The 15,433-nt window shown below is 52.2% G+C and overlaps 2 protein-coding genes across 2 annotated transcripts; both read right to left on the minus strand.

Annotated features, from left to right (window-relative positions):
* Positions 1 to 931: 931 nt before the first annotated feature.
* SUCNR1 (succinate receptor 1) lies at positions 932 to 4,221 on the minus strand. The gene is made up of 2 exons (XM_048314591.1): positions 4,159 to 4,221; positions 932 to 2,767 (listed from the first exon to the last, which is right to left on the minus strand). The coding sequence occupies exons 1-2, from the start codon at positions 4,159 to 4,161 to the stop codon at positions 1,817 to 1,819; spliced, it is 954 nt and encodes a 317-aa protein (XP_048170548.1). The 5' UTR covers positions 4,162 to 4,221; the 3' UTR covers positions 932 to 1,816.
* A 2,944-nt stretch (positions 4,222 to 7,165) lies between these two features.
* Positions 7,166 to 14,966, minus strand: AADAC (arylacetamide deacetylase). The gene is made up of 5 exons (XM_048314981.1): positions 14,687 to 14,966; positions 10,919 to 11,141; positions 10,619 to 10,688; positions 10,113 to 10,284; positions 7,166 to 9,010 (listed from the first exon to the last, which is right to left on the minus strand). Exons 1-5 carry the CDS (start codon positions 14,822 to 14,824, stop codon positions 8,402 to 8,404), a joined length of 1,212 nt encoding a protein of 403 aa, XP_048170938.1. The 5' UTR covers positions 14,825 to 14,966; the 3' UTR covers positions 7,166 to 8,401.
* Positions 14,967 to 15,433: the final 467 nt, after the last annotated feature.

The raw sequence follows: 15,433 nt of genomic DNA on the forward strand, positions 1-15,433 counted from the left end.
AACCTGCCGTGACCAGTGCAGGTCACAGGCGACCAGGCACGTGCTGGGCAAAACCAGCATCACTGTGATGAAACCAGGTGATAGGATGCTGGGAGCTCTGTTCAGCACTGCGATCCCAAGACACAGGCACTAGCTCTGCCTTTGCACCTTTCTGATGATGGATCCATGGTATATATTGACAGAAAGAGCGTGTATTTGAGGCTGATGATTACCCGTGGGCAAATGCCGTGCCAGCGTGTACACAAGCAGGAACCCAGAGTGACTCAGTCACTTAGGAGGAGCAGATGCCCCTACTCACCTCAGTGGACACAGCAAAACAAATAGTTGAGCATATTAATCCATAAAAACTGTCCCTACACGTTGTTTACTAAAAGAAATTAACTCGGGCCATCGATACATGAGCACAGGATGCCACGTGCTGTACAGACACCTCTCTGGAGAGGGCAGTGGCACCCAGTGTGCCCGTGGCTCCAGCCCTGCCTCGGGGCTTGGACTGGATTTGTTGGGCAGGACAGTGGGGCAGGACCCAGGCAAGACACGGGCAGTGACACCCGGATGCTGCTGGGCTGGCAGTGCCTCCTCTTCCAGCAAACCCAGCCTCGAGGAGGAAATCTAAATTGGCAAAGCAACTTGAACTTCTACATGGCTGTTTCTGTGCTAAAAAATCCAAAGCAGGTAAGTTTCTTCCACATTTCTGCAAAGAGCACAGGGTCACCTCCCAAGCAGGCACAGAAGTGCTGCTGTTGTGTGGGACTGGGAACCAGACCCTGCTTTGATAACACTGTGACAAGGCTGTGTCAAGGCACAGGACCGTGTGACATGGACCAAGGCAGGTGTTGAGGTTTCATGGACACTCCAGAGACCAGCAAATAAAGTAAAACAACACAGAGGAGACTTTTTCTACTTTTTAAAGCAGTTTATTATGCTGGGGCTGGTGCCACCAGCACAGCGAAGCACATTGCAAGTGACTGACACACCAGAGAGCAGAACCCAGGATGACCTGGGTGAGACTGGATGGGTTCCCGTTCTGTGTGCTAGGGAGCAGTGAGTCCCTGGGCAGGCCCGGGGCCCCTCGGTGCCTGCAGGGGTGCAGGCAGGGGAAGGGGCTGCCCACACCCTGCCCACACCCCCTCCCAGCAGCTCCTGGTCCAGCCCAAGCTCATATGAGCTCATTCCTCCATCGATCCTTCCCCTGTCTATTTGAAGCCGGGTCAGTCCATTGGAGAGTAACTTGTGCTGCTGATTGATCCTGCAGGGATCAGGCAGGGACTGGCTCCTCATTAGCTCCTGGTTCATTAGTAGAACTGCTAATGAAGTTTGAACTCTGAGGTCCAAATTCTGCTTCAGGCTATAGATTCCACTGGCACTTGTATTAAAAACAGGTAGCTCCATACTCTGATAGGTGGCTGTGAGAGCCATGTGAGCGTGCCTGGCTGTCCTGGTGATGTACAAAGCACATTTTTGCCCAGCCCAGGCGCACGTTATGGCTCACAAAGCAGCTGTCTGAGAGCAGTGCATTTTCCCTCTGAGAGCTGGCTTGATGGTCTTCCGATTGCAGTATTAATGGGCTGTGGGACATCACACTCCGAGAGCAGGGTCCTGCTGTCCTGCTGGGAGCTGGTATCCCTCCCAGAGGCAGCTCAGCAGAAGGTCTCCCATACAATAAGGTAACAGGTGCATTTAGAGGAACACAATCAGCTCATACCTATTCTATTGCATAAATAAAGTTATCTAAAAAAACGGCACATTGCTGAATGCTCTCCCTAAGAGAGTTTCCTCCCAGACCTCTCCCACTACAAGGGGTCTCCTTACTCATTCACTTCCCAGTGGTTGTCAGCCGGCCCAAGAGCTGTCTTGTTTTGGCCATCAGCATCTCTCTGAAGTGGTCACCCATTAGGAAATAAAAAACAGGATTAATGGCACTATTTAGAAAGGCAAAGGGTCTCGTGATGACGTAAATGGTGCTGATGATTCCCTGTGTGCACTCAGAGACGTTCAAGGCCGGTATGCGGGATGCGAGCCGGATGTTGCGCATGACGTGGTAGGGAGTGAAGAGAAGGGAGAAGATAACCACGGTGAGGATCACCAGAGTAAGGGGCTTCTCGAGGGTCACAGCAGAACTGAGTTGCTCTCTCCTGTTTTTAAGAAAACGAACCATCTTCACGTAGAAGCAGCACATGATCAAGAGAGGGATGAGGAAACCAAAGACAGTCAGGAACATGCTATAGATGAGGTTTGTCGCAGGGTTTCCAGAGCTGGCATAATCAAGACACTTGTAATCATTGGTGGGTGTTAGAGGCTCCAGGAAATGCACCAGTGGCAGCAGCTCCAGGATCACCCCAATCCATATGGCAACAGACACCATAACAGCTGTTCTCCTCTTCTGTAGCATGTGGTCCCTGAAGGGGTGTTTTATGAGCATGTACCGGTCAATGCTGATAGCGGTGAGGAAGAGGATGCTGCTGTACAGGTTGGCATGCAGCAGGAATCTGTTGCTGTGGCACAGGATGCCCTCGTTTGCCCACTGATCTTGGGAGTAGCTGTTCACCAGTATTGGCAGAGTGCACAGAAATAACAAATCTGAGATGGATAAATTGAACAGGTAGATGTTGCCGCTTTTCCATTTTTTCAGGCAGAAAATATAGCCAAACACCACAATGGTGTTTCCAATGACGCCTAAAATGAACTCAAGGCTGTACATGGTGGAGAGATAATACTTTTCTAGTACTCTGTTCGTCAGCAAACAGTCACTGGTCTCGTTCACAGCCTGGAAAATCAAAAGGAAAATAATAAACACCAAACCCAAGTAAAAGATCATTGCGCAGTTATTGTTTTGTCATTGCTGTAATCAGTGAATGTAGCCTGCTGTTTCCTTCCAGCCTACAGGGTAAGTAGATACGTGACCTCAAACAACATCTCTCACACATGGGATCAGTACTTGCAGACACTGATCAGAGTTACTGAACAAGATGAAAACTCGCCTGAGCAACGACCTGTGTGAGGAACTTGCAGCAGGAGCATCACCTGAATGAAGGCATCAGTCACGATGTGCCAGCTGCTGCTTGGACAACCCAGGGCAGTGCCAGGGGCCAGGAAAGTGAAACCAGCCCGTGGGTGCCCTGTCAGCGCCTCGTGGAGTCATCTGCCCCTGTTACCCAACGCCGGTCCCGTGGGTCCTCACTTGTCACTGAGGCAGAGGTTTGCTGACAGGGCTGGTGAGGGATGAGCACATCGACGGCAGCGCGGCCGTGCTCTGACAGCGCTGCTCGGAACTCGTTAGGAAGCCAGGAGAGATGCGTTTGCTAAATTAACCCAGCCCTTCATCGGGCACTCTGAACACTTTGCTGGTAACTGGGTACCAGAATCGCACGGAAGATGGAGCACATCTCCTGTGTATTCTGCCAAAGCTTTCTTGGAAGCTGCATCACACATGAGCTTACTCCCTTTCTAAAGGCTGGATAAAAAAATGTTTTCAGCTACAGGGAAGGAAATAGAGCAGGATCTCAAGTGTTTACTCCTTTCCCTCCTCAGCAAAGCCACCTGACCCTGCTGTAGGGAGCTGCAGGACTCAGACAGCTTTTGGTGAGAGCTTTGGATAAAGTGTCAGCAAACAATTGGAAATCAGGGAAAACGAAATGCCAGAAACTGGGATATAGATCAAAACTGAACTCAAGCTAAGGTTAAGCATTTCCAAAGGTGCTCTGGTGTCAAGAACTTGTTCACAGGTCTCTGCCCTCAAAGAACTGTATTTCATTTTGAAGGGAGATCATGAGGCAGAACGAAAACTTCCTAAAGCTATTTCCATTAAGTCTCTACACTTACTCTGTGCCCCCCAGGAGACAGAAATGCTACAGAGAGTGCTCGCTCTGCTCAGAGTGAGCTCACCTGCAGCACCTGCCGAGCCCTGGCTGCTCGGCTCTTGAGGAGAAACTCAACACCTTAGCGAGATTCTAAATCTAGAAAGCACATCACAGTCATTGGCTCTTTAAATAGCAATAATAATTTAAAAGTTCGATATTGACAGATGCATTAATTTAGCAAGCTGTTAGAAAAAGGCTGATGGATCACTTAAGGTAAGAAGGTAAAGCAGTTAAAAGCCCACTCAGAAATGGGCTTGGTAAAGGAACAGAAGAGGCTGCCCAGCGCTGGACCCCTTACCATGCCCAGGGCTGTGGGTGCTGCCTCCCTGCTGGTGCTCCAAGTCCCGGCAGAGCTCTGGGATCCCGGGTGCAGCCCCCGCCGCCGTCACGCCGCGTTTGCGCAGGGTTCGGTCATTAATGAGTCAAGGCAAAGGCGGGATCTGTTTGGCTGAGCTGCCGAGATGCGAGCAACACTTCCCCTTCACAGGAACCCATTGGGAAACCAGCCGGGCCGGACGGAGGGAGAGGGCACCCACTGCTCCCATCCCATGCCCTGAGACATAGCCCGGGCTGCAGGAGGGCAGAGCTGGTGGAAAGAAGAACACTCCATTTTCATACAGTAACACATCATCACCACTCCAAAGCTCGCTGCTTTATTCAGCATTGCTATGTAAATTAGTGGCAAAGATAAAAATATAATAAATGCTAGTGCAGAATGACCAAACCGCACAGTGACTACTTCCACCCCCTCTGCCATGGGCAGGGACACCTTCCACTGGACCAGGCTGCTTCAAGCCCCATTCAGCCAGGCCTTGAACATCCTCAGGTATAGGGCAGCCGCAGCTTCTCTTCCCTTTTTTCCCCCATCCCCTTTAATGTGATGTACCTCACAGTTAGCAAATATTAACCTTATTAATATATATAAAAAGCTATTGTAGCTTTTCTCTGTGGACAAGGCAAATAAATCAGCTCATATTTAGGCATTACAGAAGCTGATTTAAAATTTCCCCCATGGCTAATAACCAATACTGGCTTCTCATTTACCAGCTTTTAAATATCTCGTTCATTCAGGCAACTGCTGTTGCACTGAAGGATAAAATAGGGCTGAACAAATGGAGCATTTCTTCCTTCCTGCTGCAGTAACTCCTCGGAAAACTGGTGAGGGAGCAAGAACTGCTCCTTTATGTCATTTCAGTAGGTTTAGATTGGTCCCTGCTTTGCAGCTCTGTGACTATTGCATAGTTGATTGTGTTCCTAAGCAGTTTTCTAACCCTTAGTTATTTTGAGGCCCTCCCAGTCACACAAACTGGCCCCTGTAATTCCACTGCCTTCCAGCAGCCCTATCCGTAATAAACACCCGAGCTGGGGGTCCCAGCAGCAGCTCTGTGGTTGCTGCAGCATTTGGTGCTGGCACTGCGCGCCTGCTGCCTCCCGGCGCTCCTGGCACCGCAGGCTGGAGCCGCGCTGGCCTCTGCTGGGAAAGTTCCACGCAGGGCTCCAGCCAAAACTGGCGGGGAGAACCGGAACAGAACTCCACAGGTCGATGGGGTAACCCCCGATGGCAGCGCTGGGGCCCCTCTCCGAGCCCTGCACGGGAACAAGGGGCTGAGTGCACGGCCTGAGCACGCTGGAAACAGCCCAACCAACGCTTCCAAAAACGCCAGAAACGCAGGAGTATTGTCAGATTCGGGGGGTTGGGGTTTTAGTGGTGGTTTGTTGGGTTTGGTTTGGTTTTTTTTATTTTTGGGTTTTTTAACCAGTGTAGTACTTGAGCAAAACTTAAGGATTCTGAAGAAATGGGTAATGGGGGAGCCCTGACTGGTGGGGACACTTCAAGGATGCTTTGTTTCCTGCTTGACTCACTTGAAAGCATGAGCCCCATACACCTATCACTGCACCCTGGGGTAGCAGAGTCTGTGATCAGTCTCCCTGTGCTTGGGCATCCTTGGAGGGTTTGATCTCTGCAGCCAGAGCTGGCTCCAAACCAGGCTGTGAGCCCCTCCGTGGTGAGGCTGAGCCTTGTCCCTTGACTCCAACCATCAAATCCCATCCTCCCTTCAAGGGAAGGCTTTTGGAGACGTACCAAAGCCTTCCTGTGTGGTGGTTTGTCCTGTTTTCTGGTGTGGATAAATGGTTTGCTTACTGCAACTCCAGCCTCTCCTGCCAGCAACATCAATAGTGCAGCTTTCACTGTCTCATTTTTGCCTCACCAGGCATTTCCGATCCCAAAAGTCTATTCTAGGAACCTAAACAAAACATACAGCCCCATCAATCACGAGTCCATATTTAGGTGCTGGTGCTTTAAAGACATTTACTTCTGGTTCCAAGAGAGTCCTATAAAAATACACAAGGGAAGATTGGCAATTTTTGGCTGGCACTGTTTCTTAGAACATAAATTTTTCTTCTGGCTTACAGGTAGGCATTCAGTGTCCCTGACACAGCTGATGCCTGAGCCACAGTGGAGGAAACACAATATTGGTGGCAGCATGGACAGGGAGGGTGCCCCAGGTTTGCTCCCGCTGGGCACCTCCAGCACCCCTGAAGGGGGGCAAAGCCAACTTAGCCCAACACTTCAGCCCCATGCTGCTCTATCAGCAGTGTCCCAGTGCTGCAGGGCAGGAGAACAACCAAAGCCAGTCTGGGTCACAGTAGGGAAACCTGCTGAGGGATGTGATGTGAGCATGTCCCCTCCAAATCAAACAGCACAACCATCCTCCCTAAGCAGTCTCTTAAGCAAGGTTGTCTTCCTGGAAACCCCAACCAGGCTCATTCCACTAGCATTTACAACCCAGAAATGCCCATCCCAGGGAACATTCTTGCGGACATGACCCTAAAACTGTATAGAAAATCAGACCAAAGGTGTTACTGAGCAAAACCCCAAAGCCCATCTTCCTCAGGAATACTAAGAGGCTGTTAATTAATTCCAAATGTGGGAGGAATAGAACTGCAGTGGAACTGCCTCTGCCAGCAGACAGGAGCCCAGTCTGTGGGTGAGCTCTGGGATGTGCTGGCAGTGCTGCACAGAGACCCGAGGAATCACTTACAGACACTCTGGGAGTGAGCACATGGGCACAGATGTGCATCCAGAGGGTGTGCAAAGATGCAAAGAGAGACCTCCTCGACCACTGCCCCTTCCCTCCTCGACAGCCCAGCCCAGCCCAGCCCAGCCCAGCCCAGCACCACCCCATCCACACCACCCGTGACAGCAGAACTGGAACCGGGGGCTGTGTGCAGCAGCCACCCTTGGGCCTCAGCACGCCTGCTGCTGCCTCCCCGTGAATGGGACACTTGAGTGACAAAACACCTTGCACTGGAATCAAAGACAAGTTTAATATTTATATTCTGCTTAATAAAGATGAAGAACAGCAATCATCCCATACACATTCCATCTGAACAGGCTGCACGCACTCAGGAAAAATAGCCCGGAATTATGGAAGATTCAGTACCTTTTATGCAAAAGGAAAGCAGGATACACAAAGTACCTGTTCAGTGTTTGATTTGCTTAAACCAACAGCCAACCCCTGCATTCATGCTTCAGTCACAAGTTTTAGGTTTATATTTAACATACAAACCATTTACACAGAGGTTATTTGTTCCACACAGACAGCTGAACTATGTTTTTTCAAGCCTATAAAGCTACTAAGCTAATTTTACTTTTAAGAAATCATGTGTAAAATCTGATAAACAATTTTGAGGACAATTAGGACGCCTAGTACATGACTTAACAGATAAGTAGAGCACAGACAATGCAGCAGTAAAGCTGGGACTTTCACAGCTGCCTTTTTCCAGTGAATATCCAGTGCTGGTTTGTTTCACTATTTCCTGCTAGTTCAAGGATTAAAGAAAGCAAGTAGGAGTAAGACAGGTGCTTAAAAAAAAACCCCAAAAACATAGCACAACAAAAAACCCCAAATAAACAAAACCCCCAAAACAAACAAACAAAGCCCAAAACACTTGCACAATTTTTCAGCCATCCCACTGGGTCTCCAAGGGCTTCCCTGCAGCTGTGCAGGGCAGGAACAGTAGCCCCAGCCCAGCCTGCAGTGGGCAGGTCCCTCCAGCTGCCCTGAGCCTCCTGCAGCCAGGTCCTGGTGCTCCTGTTCAGCCCATCACCCTGGCAGCAGTAGGGCCCTGCTGCCACATCCCACAGAGCCAAAGGGGACAGGAGCAAAGCAGCCACCAAGCACGTCCCATGGGCCCACAGCGACCCAGCCCTTCGGCACACACCCTGAAGATGTTGTGATGGGAAGAAAGAAGCAGCAATAGAGACAAGACACCAAATCCCAGAGGCTGCAGGGCCAGAAGAGGAACCCCAGGGCAGTCCTGGCAGTCTGGGGGTTTGAGGCTCAGATGACAGCACTGGAAGAACACGTGGGTTAGGATCAGCCTGATTTCTGCCAGAGAAGATGGGAAACGCTCCAGTCCCAACCCTGTGGGCATCGCAAGGGAGACAGCAATCACGGCCAAAATCCAGCACAGCTCCTATGCCCCCAGTCACACCTGGCAGGTGTGAGGAGGGCGAATAGGGCACCGTTTCCAGCTCACAGATTCTCACTCAGCCAGTCCATGCATGTGCTGAAGAGCCGGTGCCCCACAGCCAGCTCGAACGGCCACACGACGAACATCATGGCCCCGTGGAAGGCGTCCTTGGCGTGGTGGTGCGTGACGGGCACGCCGGCGGCGCGGAGCCGCTGCGCGTACATCACCCCGTCGTCCCGCAGCACGTCGTGCTCGCAGGTGAGGATGTAGGCGGGGGGCAGGCCGTGCAGCCGGGCATCGCTGGCCAGCAGCGGGGACGCGCGCGGGTCCAGGAACCCGCGGTGCCCGTGTGCCAGCCCCGCGCCGCCGACCGCAGGCCCGCCGTACTCGTGCGCCTTCCGCATCTCCGCGGGCAGCAAGCGGCTCCAGTTCACAAACTGGAACAAGTGGCCGGAGTCGGCGGGGACGTGCCTGTTGGAGGCCATGGCCTCCCTGAGGGCGGGGTCCGACGTGAAATACTCGCTCCAGAGCCTGACCATCAGCGACCTGGGCAAGAGCGGCTTGTTGTCATTGTCTCGGTAGGACGGCAGATTCAGGTCCAGGGCCTGCAGAGCAGGGTAGAGCAAAATTTGAGCTTTGAGCTTGGTTTTGACTTCAGGGTCGTCCAACAGCTGCAGAAAAAAAGAAAAACCATTGCAAAGAATCAGTAAAGGTGTTGATTCTCCCACACTGACATATCATCTGAAGTAAAGAATTACGACACGCATTTTGCAACATGAGCAAAATAAAACTATCAATAAAACCAGGATAAAGAAGTTCTGAATCTATAGGCAGGTCATCTAAAACAGCATGCTGTAATAAAAATTCTCAAACATCAAATATAATTTCGTTTTATTTCTTATTTTGAAGGATAATGTTTTTTGGGGAATACTCTTTTTGAAATTTTGATGCTTTCTGAAGTATTAACAGAAGATTTTCTACAGCTACAGAAAATTTCTATTCTTACATCATGAAACTTTCAGGTTTCTGGGTCTCCTCATCATTTCACACAATTTAGAGCTTGCCCATCTGTTTGGTTTTTAATGCTGAGATATTACAAGTCAAGCAATTGCAATTCTGTGCATTTTAGAGATGTAACAAATAAAATGTGATGAATTGAACATCAGCATTTCTTATATGTCAACCTTTTCCCCTCTTCACTAATAAATTTTCCATTTTCTCCCCCATCTTCTGCCTTCAGCATCCGCAGCAAATTCACCTCCATTCCCAGTGTTTCATTAGAATCCAAACAACTTCTCAAGAGAGCAACAACATCAGGCTGACTTTATTTAATAAAGCTGAAGGAGAAGTTCAAAAGGCACCAAACTGTATGATCAGGCACTGCAACATTTAGGGAGGGGTTTCTTGTTTGCTTGTTTTCCCTGCTATTTACATCTTTATGAGTCACGTAGGTAAAATTCCCTTTTCAAACATCATACCTAGCCCAGTCAACACGTGCTTAAGGTTAGAGTGATGTATGCCCCAATTAGAGGGCAGAGAGCCTTTTTTAGGGGACAGATGTCTGGTTGGCACTAAAGCTCCTCGGATGCCACTGAGTGGCTCAGGCACAGCCGCTCTTCCTGGTCCTGGAGCCCTGTGACAATCCCGCAGGCTGTGTGGCATCCTGTGGGCACAGACCGCGAGAGCAGCGTGTGCTGTGAGCTGTGCTTTTTTTTAGTGGTCATGAAATGACAAAAGTAATGATTTTGAGCTTGCAAAGCAGCTTTGTTGTACCTGTTGTGCCACGGCCGCGGCCAGGTTGCCCCCGGCGCTGTCCCCGGCCACGCAGACCCGCGCGGGGTCCACCCCGTACTGGGACAGGACCTTGCTCTGGAGGAAGAACTTGGTCACCGAGTACACGTCTTCAAACTGGACAGGGAAATGGTGCTGAGGTGCCAAACGGTAGCTGGTGGAGGCAAGAGAAGCGTGTAAGTACCTGCTGTGGATAAAGAGGAGAGCTTGCTCGCATCTCCCTGTTGGGGGATGTTCATTTCTGTGCCCAGAGAAGTGGGAACTGTCTATCCCAGAGGATCCACTTTATTACCCACCCATCTTTATAAAGCCAAAATAGCCACCAGCCACAATTCACCACTGTGACCCTGGCACCCTCTGTTCACAAACGTTTATAAGTCAGCAGGAAAGCACGTGACCAAATACAGAAACATTGAAAAATCAGATCAATTGAAACAGATTAATTTACTCCAAACCCTCATCCCATCTGGAAGGAGAATATTTCTTACTTGACTGACACCACGACAGCATTTAGCTCGTTCGAAATCCGCCGTGATATGTGATCATAGGATTTCATGCCTGCAATAAAACCCCGGTATGTGTGAGAATGGACACACACACACAGAACTGCCTGTTCCTCTTGGCAGCAGCTTCCAGGTGACTTTCCCAAACCACCCCCTGCTTGTAACTGGTGACACACAAGTCCCCTGCCCCTCCCTGTGGCAACTCCCACAGAACAAAAGGCAGCCCTTGACAGGACTGGTGAGATCTTTCCCACAGAGCCGTGGCAGCGATGCAGCAGAGCTTACCTGCATCTCCCAGGCACCACCCCCCACCGTGGAAGTAGACCATGGCCCTCCTGAGCCCAGCAGGTGCCCTCCTGGGCAGGTACAGGCGGACAGGGACGTTGTTGAACTTTGTGTCCGTCACAGTGACATTTTCATCGGGTGAGGGAGAAACAAGCTCGAGAACTGTGATGAGCCTCATGCCCTCCATGTAGTGCATCAGCCCCAGCAGATCAGCTGCCTCGGACTAAAGCACAAGACAAGAGGAAACTGTCTTAAGTGCAGCCTTACTCTCAGATTAAATTCCCATTAAGCCATTTGATGCTCTGTACGAACTTGTAAAGTTGCTGTAGAGGTTACTACAACAGGCCAGAGTGTATCCATCTGGAACTTGGCAGTGAAACAAGCACTCTGTGACACACGCTCACGCTGTGTCACCAGCTGCCCAGCAAGGCCAGAGCCCAGCCAGAACCAGGGCTGCTGGTTTGTGTCCACATTCAGGCTCCTGCTCGGTGTTTTTGTGGGTCTCCTCCACAGCCCAGTGTCCGGCTCAGTGACCCACCAGCATCAGCACAGGCATCATGCCACAGAGAGCCACCAACAACCACCCACAGCTGCTGGCCTGCTGCTGGCACCAGCATGGCATGGGGACAGCCCAGGGAACGCACTGCAGAGAGCCACCCACGGCCCCTGCACTGCTACCAGCACCTTGGCTCCTCTAGCACCACCCCCAGCAATGGGACATGACCACTTCCCAGTCCAGCCTCCTCCCTGCCTCAGCACATCACAACTGAAACAATGAAGTAACAAAGCCAAGTTCTTACATGTTATCTGAAGGTGAAAACAGATGAAATTCAGAGCAGGTTTGAGTTTTAAAAGAAAGAAGATAGCCAAGCCTGGTGCAGACCCTGTTTGAAGTTTGGCTTCCAAGTGATGCTCTATTCTCCCCAGGAGGAATGTGAAACCCCCACACTGTAAGTGGTCACTTGCTGACAGGTGTAACCTCTAGCCTTCACACTGTGATGGTGTAAGTCATACAGTCTGACCCTGCTTGTTGTATTTTTTTTCCCTTCAAATTGTATTTAAATCAACTGTTTGATCATCATCTACATATAACCAGGTTTTGAGCAGCCTGGTCTAGTGGAAGGTGTCCCTGACCTTGGCAGGAGGGTGGAATGAAATGAAATTTAAGATCTCTTCCAACCCAAACCAGTCTGGGATTCTGGGATTCCGTGATATAACCTTCCCTTTAAGGAGTTAGAATAGCACACGGCTCAGCCCTTGCCGGCAGTCTTTGACAGCGATTGTCACCGCATTTTTGAGTCTCCTCCCTCTGAAGGCTTGGAGCGGGTGATGCCAGGAGGAGCCCTGCCAATCCCAGTGTGTTAGAATTGGGATGGAGATGAGTGGGCAGGCCCTGGCACACTGCAAAGGGAACCTCAGGTCCTTGCCATCAGCTCCATGAAAACAAACACACACATACGTGCCAGAACTGCCGTTTTAGCCACAACATTTACACAGTTTACATAAGTATTTCTCAGCTGTTGCTTTTTCCCCAAGGATTAACATCTTGAAAAAACAAATATATTAGTCAATGTGAGTCCTGCTGTGACTCCACCGAGCTTGTGAAAGCCCCACAGTGGGAGGAATTCTCTGAGCCCCAGCACTGAGGATTTCCAGTGCTCTCAGAGCTGTGTTTTCCACAAGTGGACAATTTACACTGTGGAAAACCACCGGGCTGCTGCCTGTGGTTCCCAGGCCATTATCAATGAAAGGAAATGGTGCCCTCATCTGAAAATCCTCATTGTCCCAGTGTGAGGTTATTGGGTGCTATGGAGTGACAGGAAAACCAGCCTCTTTGGGGTTTGGGATCCCCGTGCTTTGGCAAGCATTTTCCCCAGTCACTTCCTCCCTCTTCCGCAGAGGAGCACTGCAGCAAGGACAAACCCTCCAAAACCTCTGGAGGGGGAAGGGAGCCTGGCTGTGCCTGGGCACGGGCAGTGCCACACGGCTTCCAGCAGTTCAGGTTTCCGCAGAGGCAGCAGCTGGGACGAGGCACCCTCGGGGGACGCTCCCCATCAGCCCAGCTCAGACACGGCAGCTCCTGAGCGGGGCTGGAAAGGGCCCGAGTCGGGCTGTCAGTGCTTCCACGGAGCTGGGCTGTGGAGGGAGGGCGGGAGCTTTGGGAGAATGTTGCAGAACTACAGCAAAAACGTTGTGTTGTGTTTTTTACTTTCTTCAGGTGTTTCAGACCGAGGGCGGGGGGCACTCCCTGAAAGACCTGAAGCATTTTGTGCTCAAGCACCACAGCAAGTGGCAGGCTGGCTCTCAGAGGCTGTTCCCCAGCTTGGCAGCACACGGACGCAGGACATGAACACCAACAGGCAAAGGGAGACATTCCCAGCTTCCCTGCTGCAAGGAGGGGCACGAAGGGGACTCTGAGCACACCAGTGACACCCAGCAGGGCTGCCAAGGCCCTACCGCAATGAAGGGGACAGAAATTTGCCATGTCATGGTGCTCTTGGGACACCCTTTTGGGAGCTCGGAGAGGATTCTGCTGATCAGGAATGCTCGGGGGTGGCATTTTTTTTTTTGTTCAAACCAACACAAGGGAGTCAGAAAGACCAAAACAGGGTCCCCTGTGCAAACGCAGACCTGCCGTAAGTGACCACGAGTCGCTGCCCTGTAATTGGACGGCTATTCAGGATATACTTAGGACAATTTAGAGCCATTCAGGATATACTTTGGACAATTTAGAGCCACCTTAGATCCAATTTGCAGTAGTGCAGCTCCAGGGAGGCTGTGTCTGTGTCCATCCCTTGGCATTGTGGTTTCACAGGAGACCAGAGCACAGTTACAAAACGCCTGCCCTCAGCAGCGCTGGGGGGAATGGGCTCAGGCTTCCCAGGCAGCCAGGACAACAGGCACCACGGACACAGCTCCACGTTCCAGTGAAAACACACGATCCTCGCACAAAGACGACGCTCCTGCTGCCGGCAGTGCCGAGCTGAGGTGACACCGTGACCGAGCAGGCACCAGGCGTGCCTGGGCAATGAGCTGCCCGTGCCCGCCCTCCTTGCAGGCTCCCTCCAGCAGGGGATTTAGGAGGGGAAGCAGCAAGGCAGCACACCAACACTGCAGTCTACAGTTTCTTGCTCACCACTGTCATCTTCCACCACCTCAACCCCCAAAATCAAAACAAGAGAGCAGCAAAGAGTCCCTGACACGCTAAAAAACCCCTCCATCCTCCCTTCTCCTGCAGACTGGACAGCCCTAAAAAGGCACCCCCTGCCAACAAGAGCTGTCTCACACAGAGATGTTGTTTTGTGTAGTTTTCAGACTTACTCTGTCAGTGGATTTCCATGAAACCACAAAAATCAACAGAATGTGAGAGCTGCTCTAGTCTTCCCTCCCCTGACACCCAGCACTGCCAGTTCCTGCATACAGGAACGGGGATGATTCAGGCAGCCGTGCTTCAGCTGCACAGGGCTATAAAGCCAGAGAAACTTGCCTGTGCTTGTCTATCCGCAGTCACACCTCACATCTCATTCCAGTTACTCTGAATGGCCCTTTCTCAAGGCTGCAACATCAAATCTTTTCTACATTTCGTTATATTATAGTCACAGTAAGTTTAGTGCTTCATTTCAGCCACTCCTGCCCTTCAACCAGTGTAACACCGGACCTCTGTAACGCACGCAGCATGACACACATGGACTGCCGTGTCCGTGAGCCCCAGAGGCACGAGAACCCCCCTGCTCCGCCCTCCCAGCCCCCCCCCCCCCCCCACCTCACCAGGTGCCCCACGGCCCTGAAGGCAGCCGAGACGAGCATCACTTTCCAGGGCTCCGCCAGGTCCTCGGGGAGCGGGGTGTAGATGTAGTAGCCGAGGAGGGCAGTGAGCAGGCAGAGGCAGAGCAGCCGGGCCCCCATCCTTGCAGGCTCCGCTCCGGCGCTGGTAGGAGCAGCTCTCACCGCCTCCCAACAGCCACCAGCCAGCACAGGGCAAAGTTAATCCCGTGTTTTGCTTGGGGCCCGGCCAGGAGGCGATTTCTTGTCGTATCACCCGGGGCAGAGGTTACTCCACTGTGCAGCTTCCAAAACAACACGGCTCCCCAGCAGGGCGTGCAGCCGCCGGGAGCAGCCGAGCCCCCGGCCAGCCCCGCATCCAGCCGCCGTCCCTGTCCCGGCACAGCCCCGCAATCCAGCCCCCGTCCCTGTCCCGGCACAGCCCCCGGTCAGCTCCGCATCCAGCCCCGAGCCCCGCATCCCTGTCCCGGCACAGCCCCGCATCCAGCCCCGAGCCCCCCGTCCCTGTCCCGGCACAGCCCCCGGCCAGCCCCGCGCCCCGCGCCCCCCGTCCCTGTCCCGGCACAGCCCCCGGCCAGCCCCGCATCCCTGTCCCGGCACAGCCCCCGGCCAGCCCCGCATTCAGCCCCCACCCCTGTCCCGGCACAGCCCCCGGCCAGCCCCGCGCCCCCCGCCCCTGTCCCGGCACAGCCCCCGGCCAGCCCCGCGCCCCCCGTCCCTGTCCCGGCACAG

This window comes from Corvus hawaiiensis, chromosome 10, assembly GCF_020740725.1.
Source record: "Corvus hawaiiensis isolate bCorHaw1 chromosome 10, bCorHaw1.pri.cur, whole genome shotgun sequence".
In the NCBI taxonomy this organism is placed as follows: Eukaryota; Metazoa; Chordata; class Aves; order Passeriformes; family Corvidae; genus Corvus; species Corvus hawaiiensis.

Excerpts from the sequence above, each read along its gene's own strand:
- AADAC (XM_048314981.1), bottom strand. The coding sequence starts at position 14,824 with ATGGGGGCCCGGCTGCTCTGCCTCTGCCTGCTCACTGCCCTCCTCGGC. Across the intron at positions 10,689-10,918 it reads GTGGTGCCTGGGAGATGCAG|GCATGAAATCCTATGATCAC; the intron begins GTAAGCTCTGCT and ends GTTTTATTGCAG. Across the intron at positions 9,011-10,112 it reads CCGCGGCCGTGGCACAACAG|CTGTTGGACGACCCTGAAGT; the intron begins GTACAACAAAGC and ends TTTTTTCTGCAG.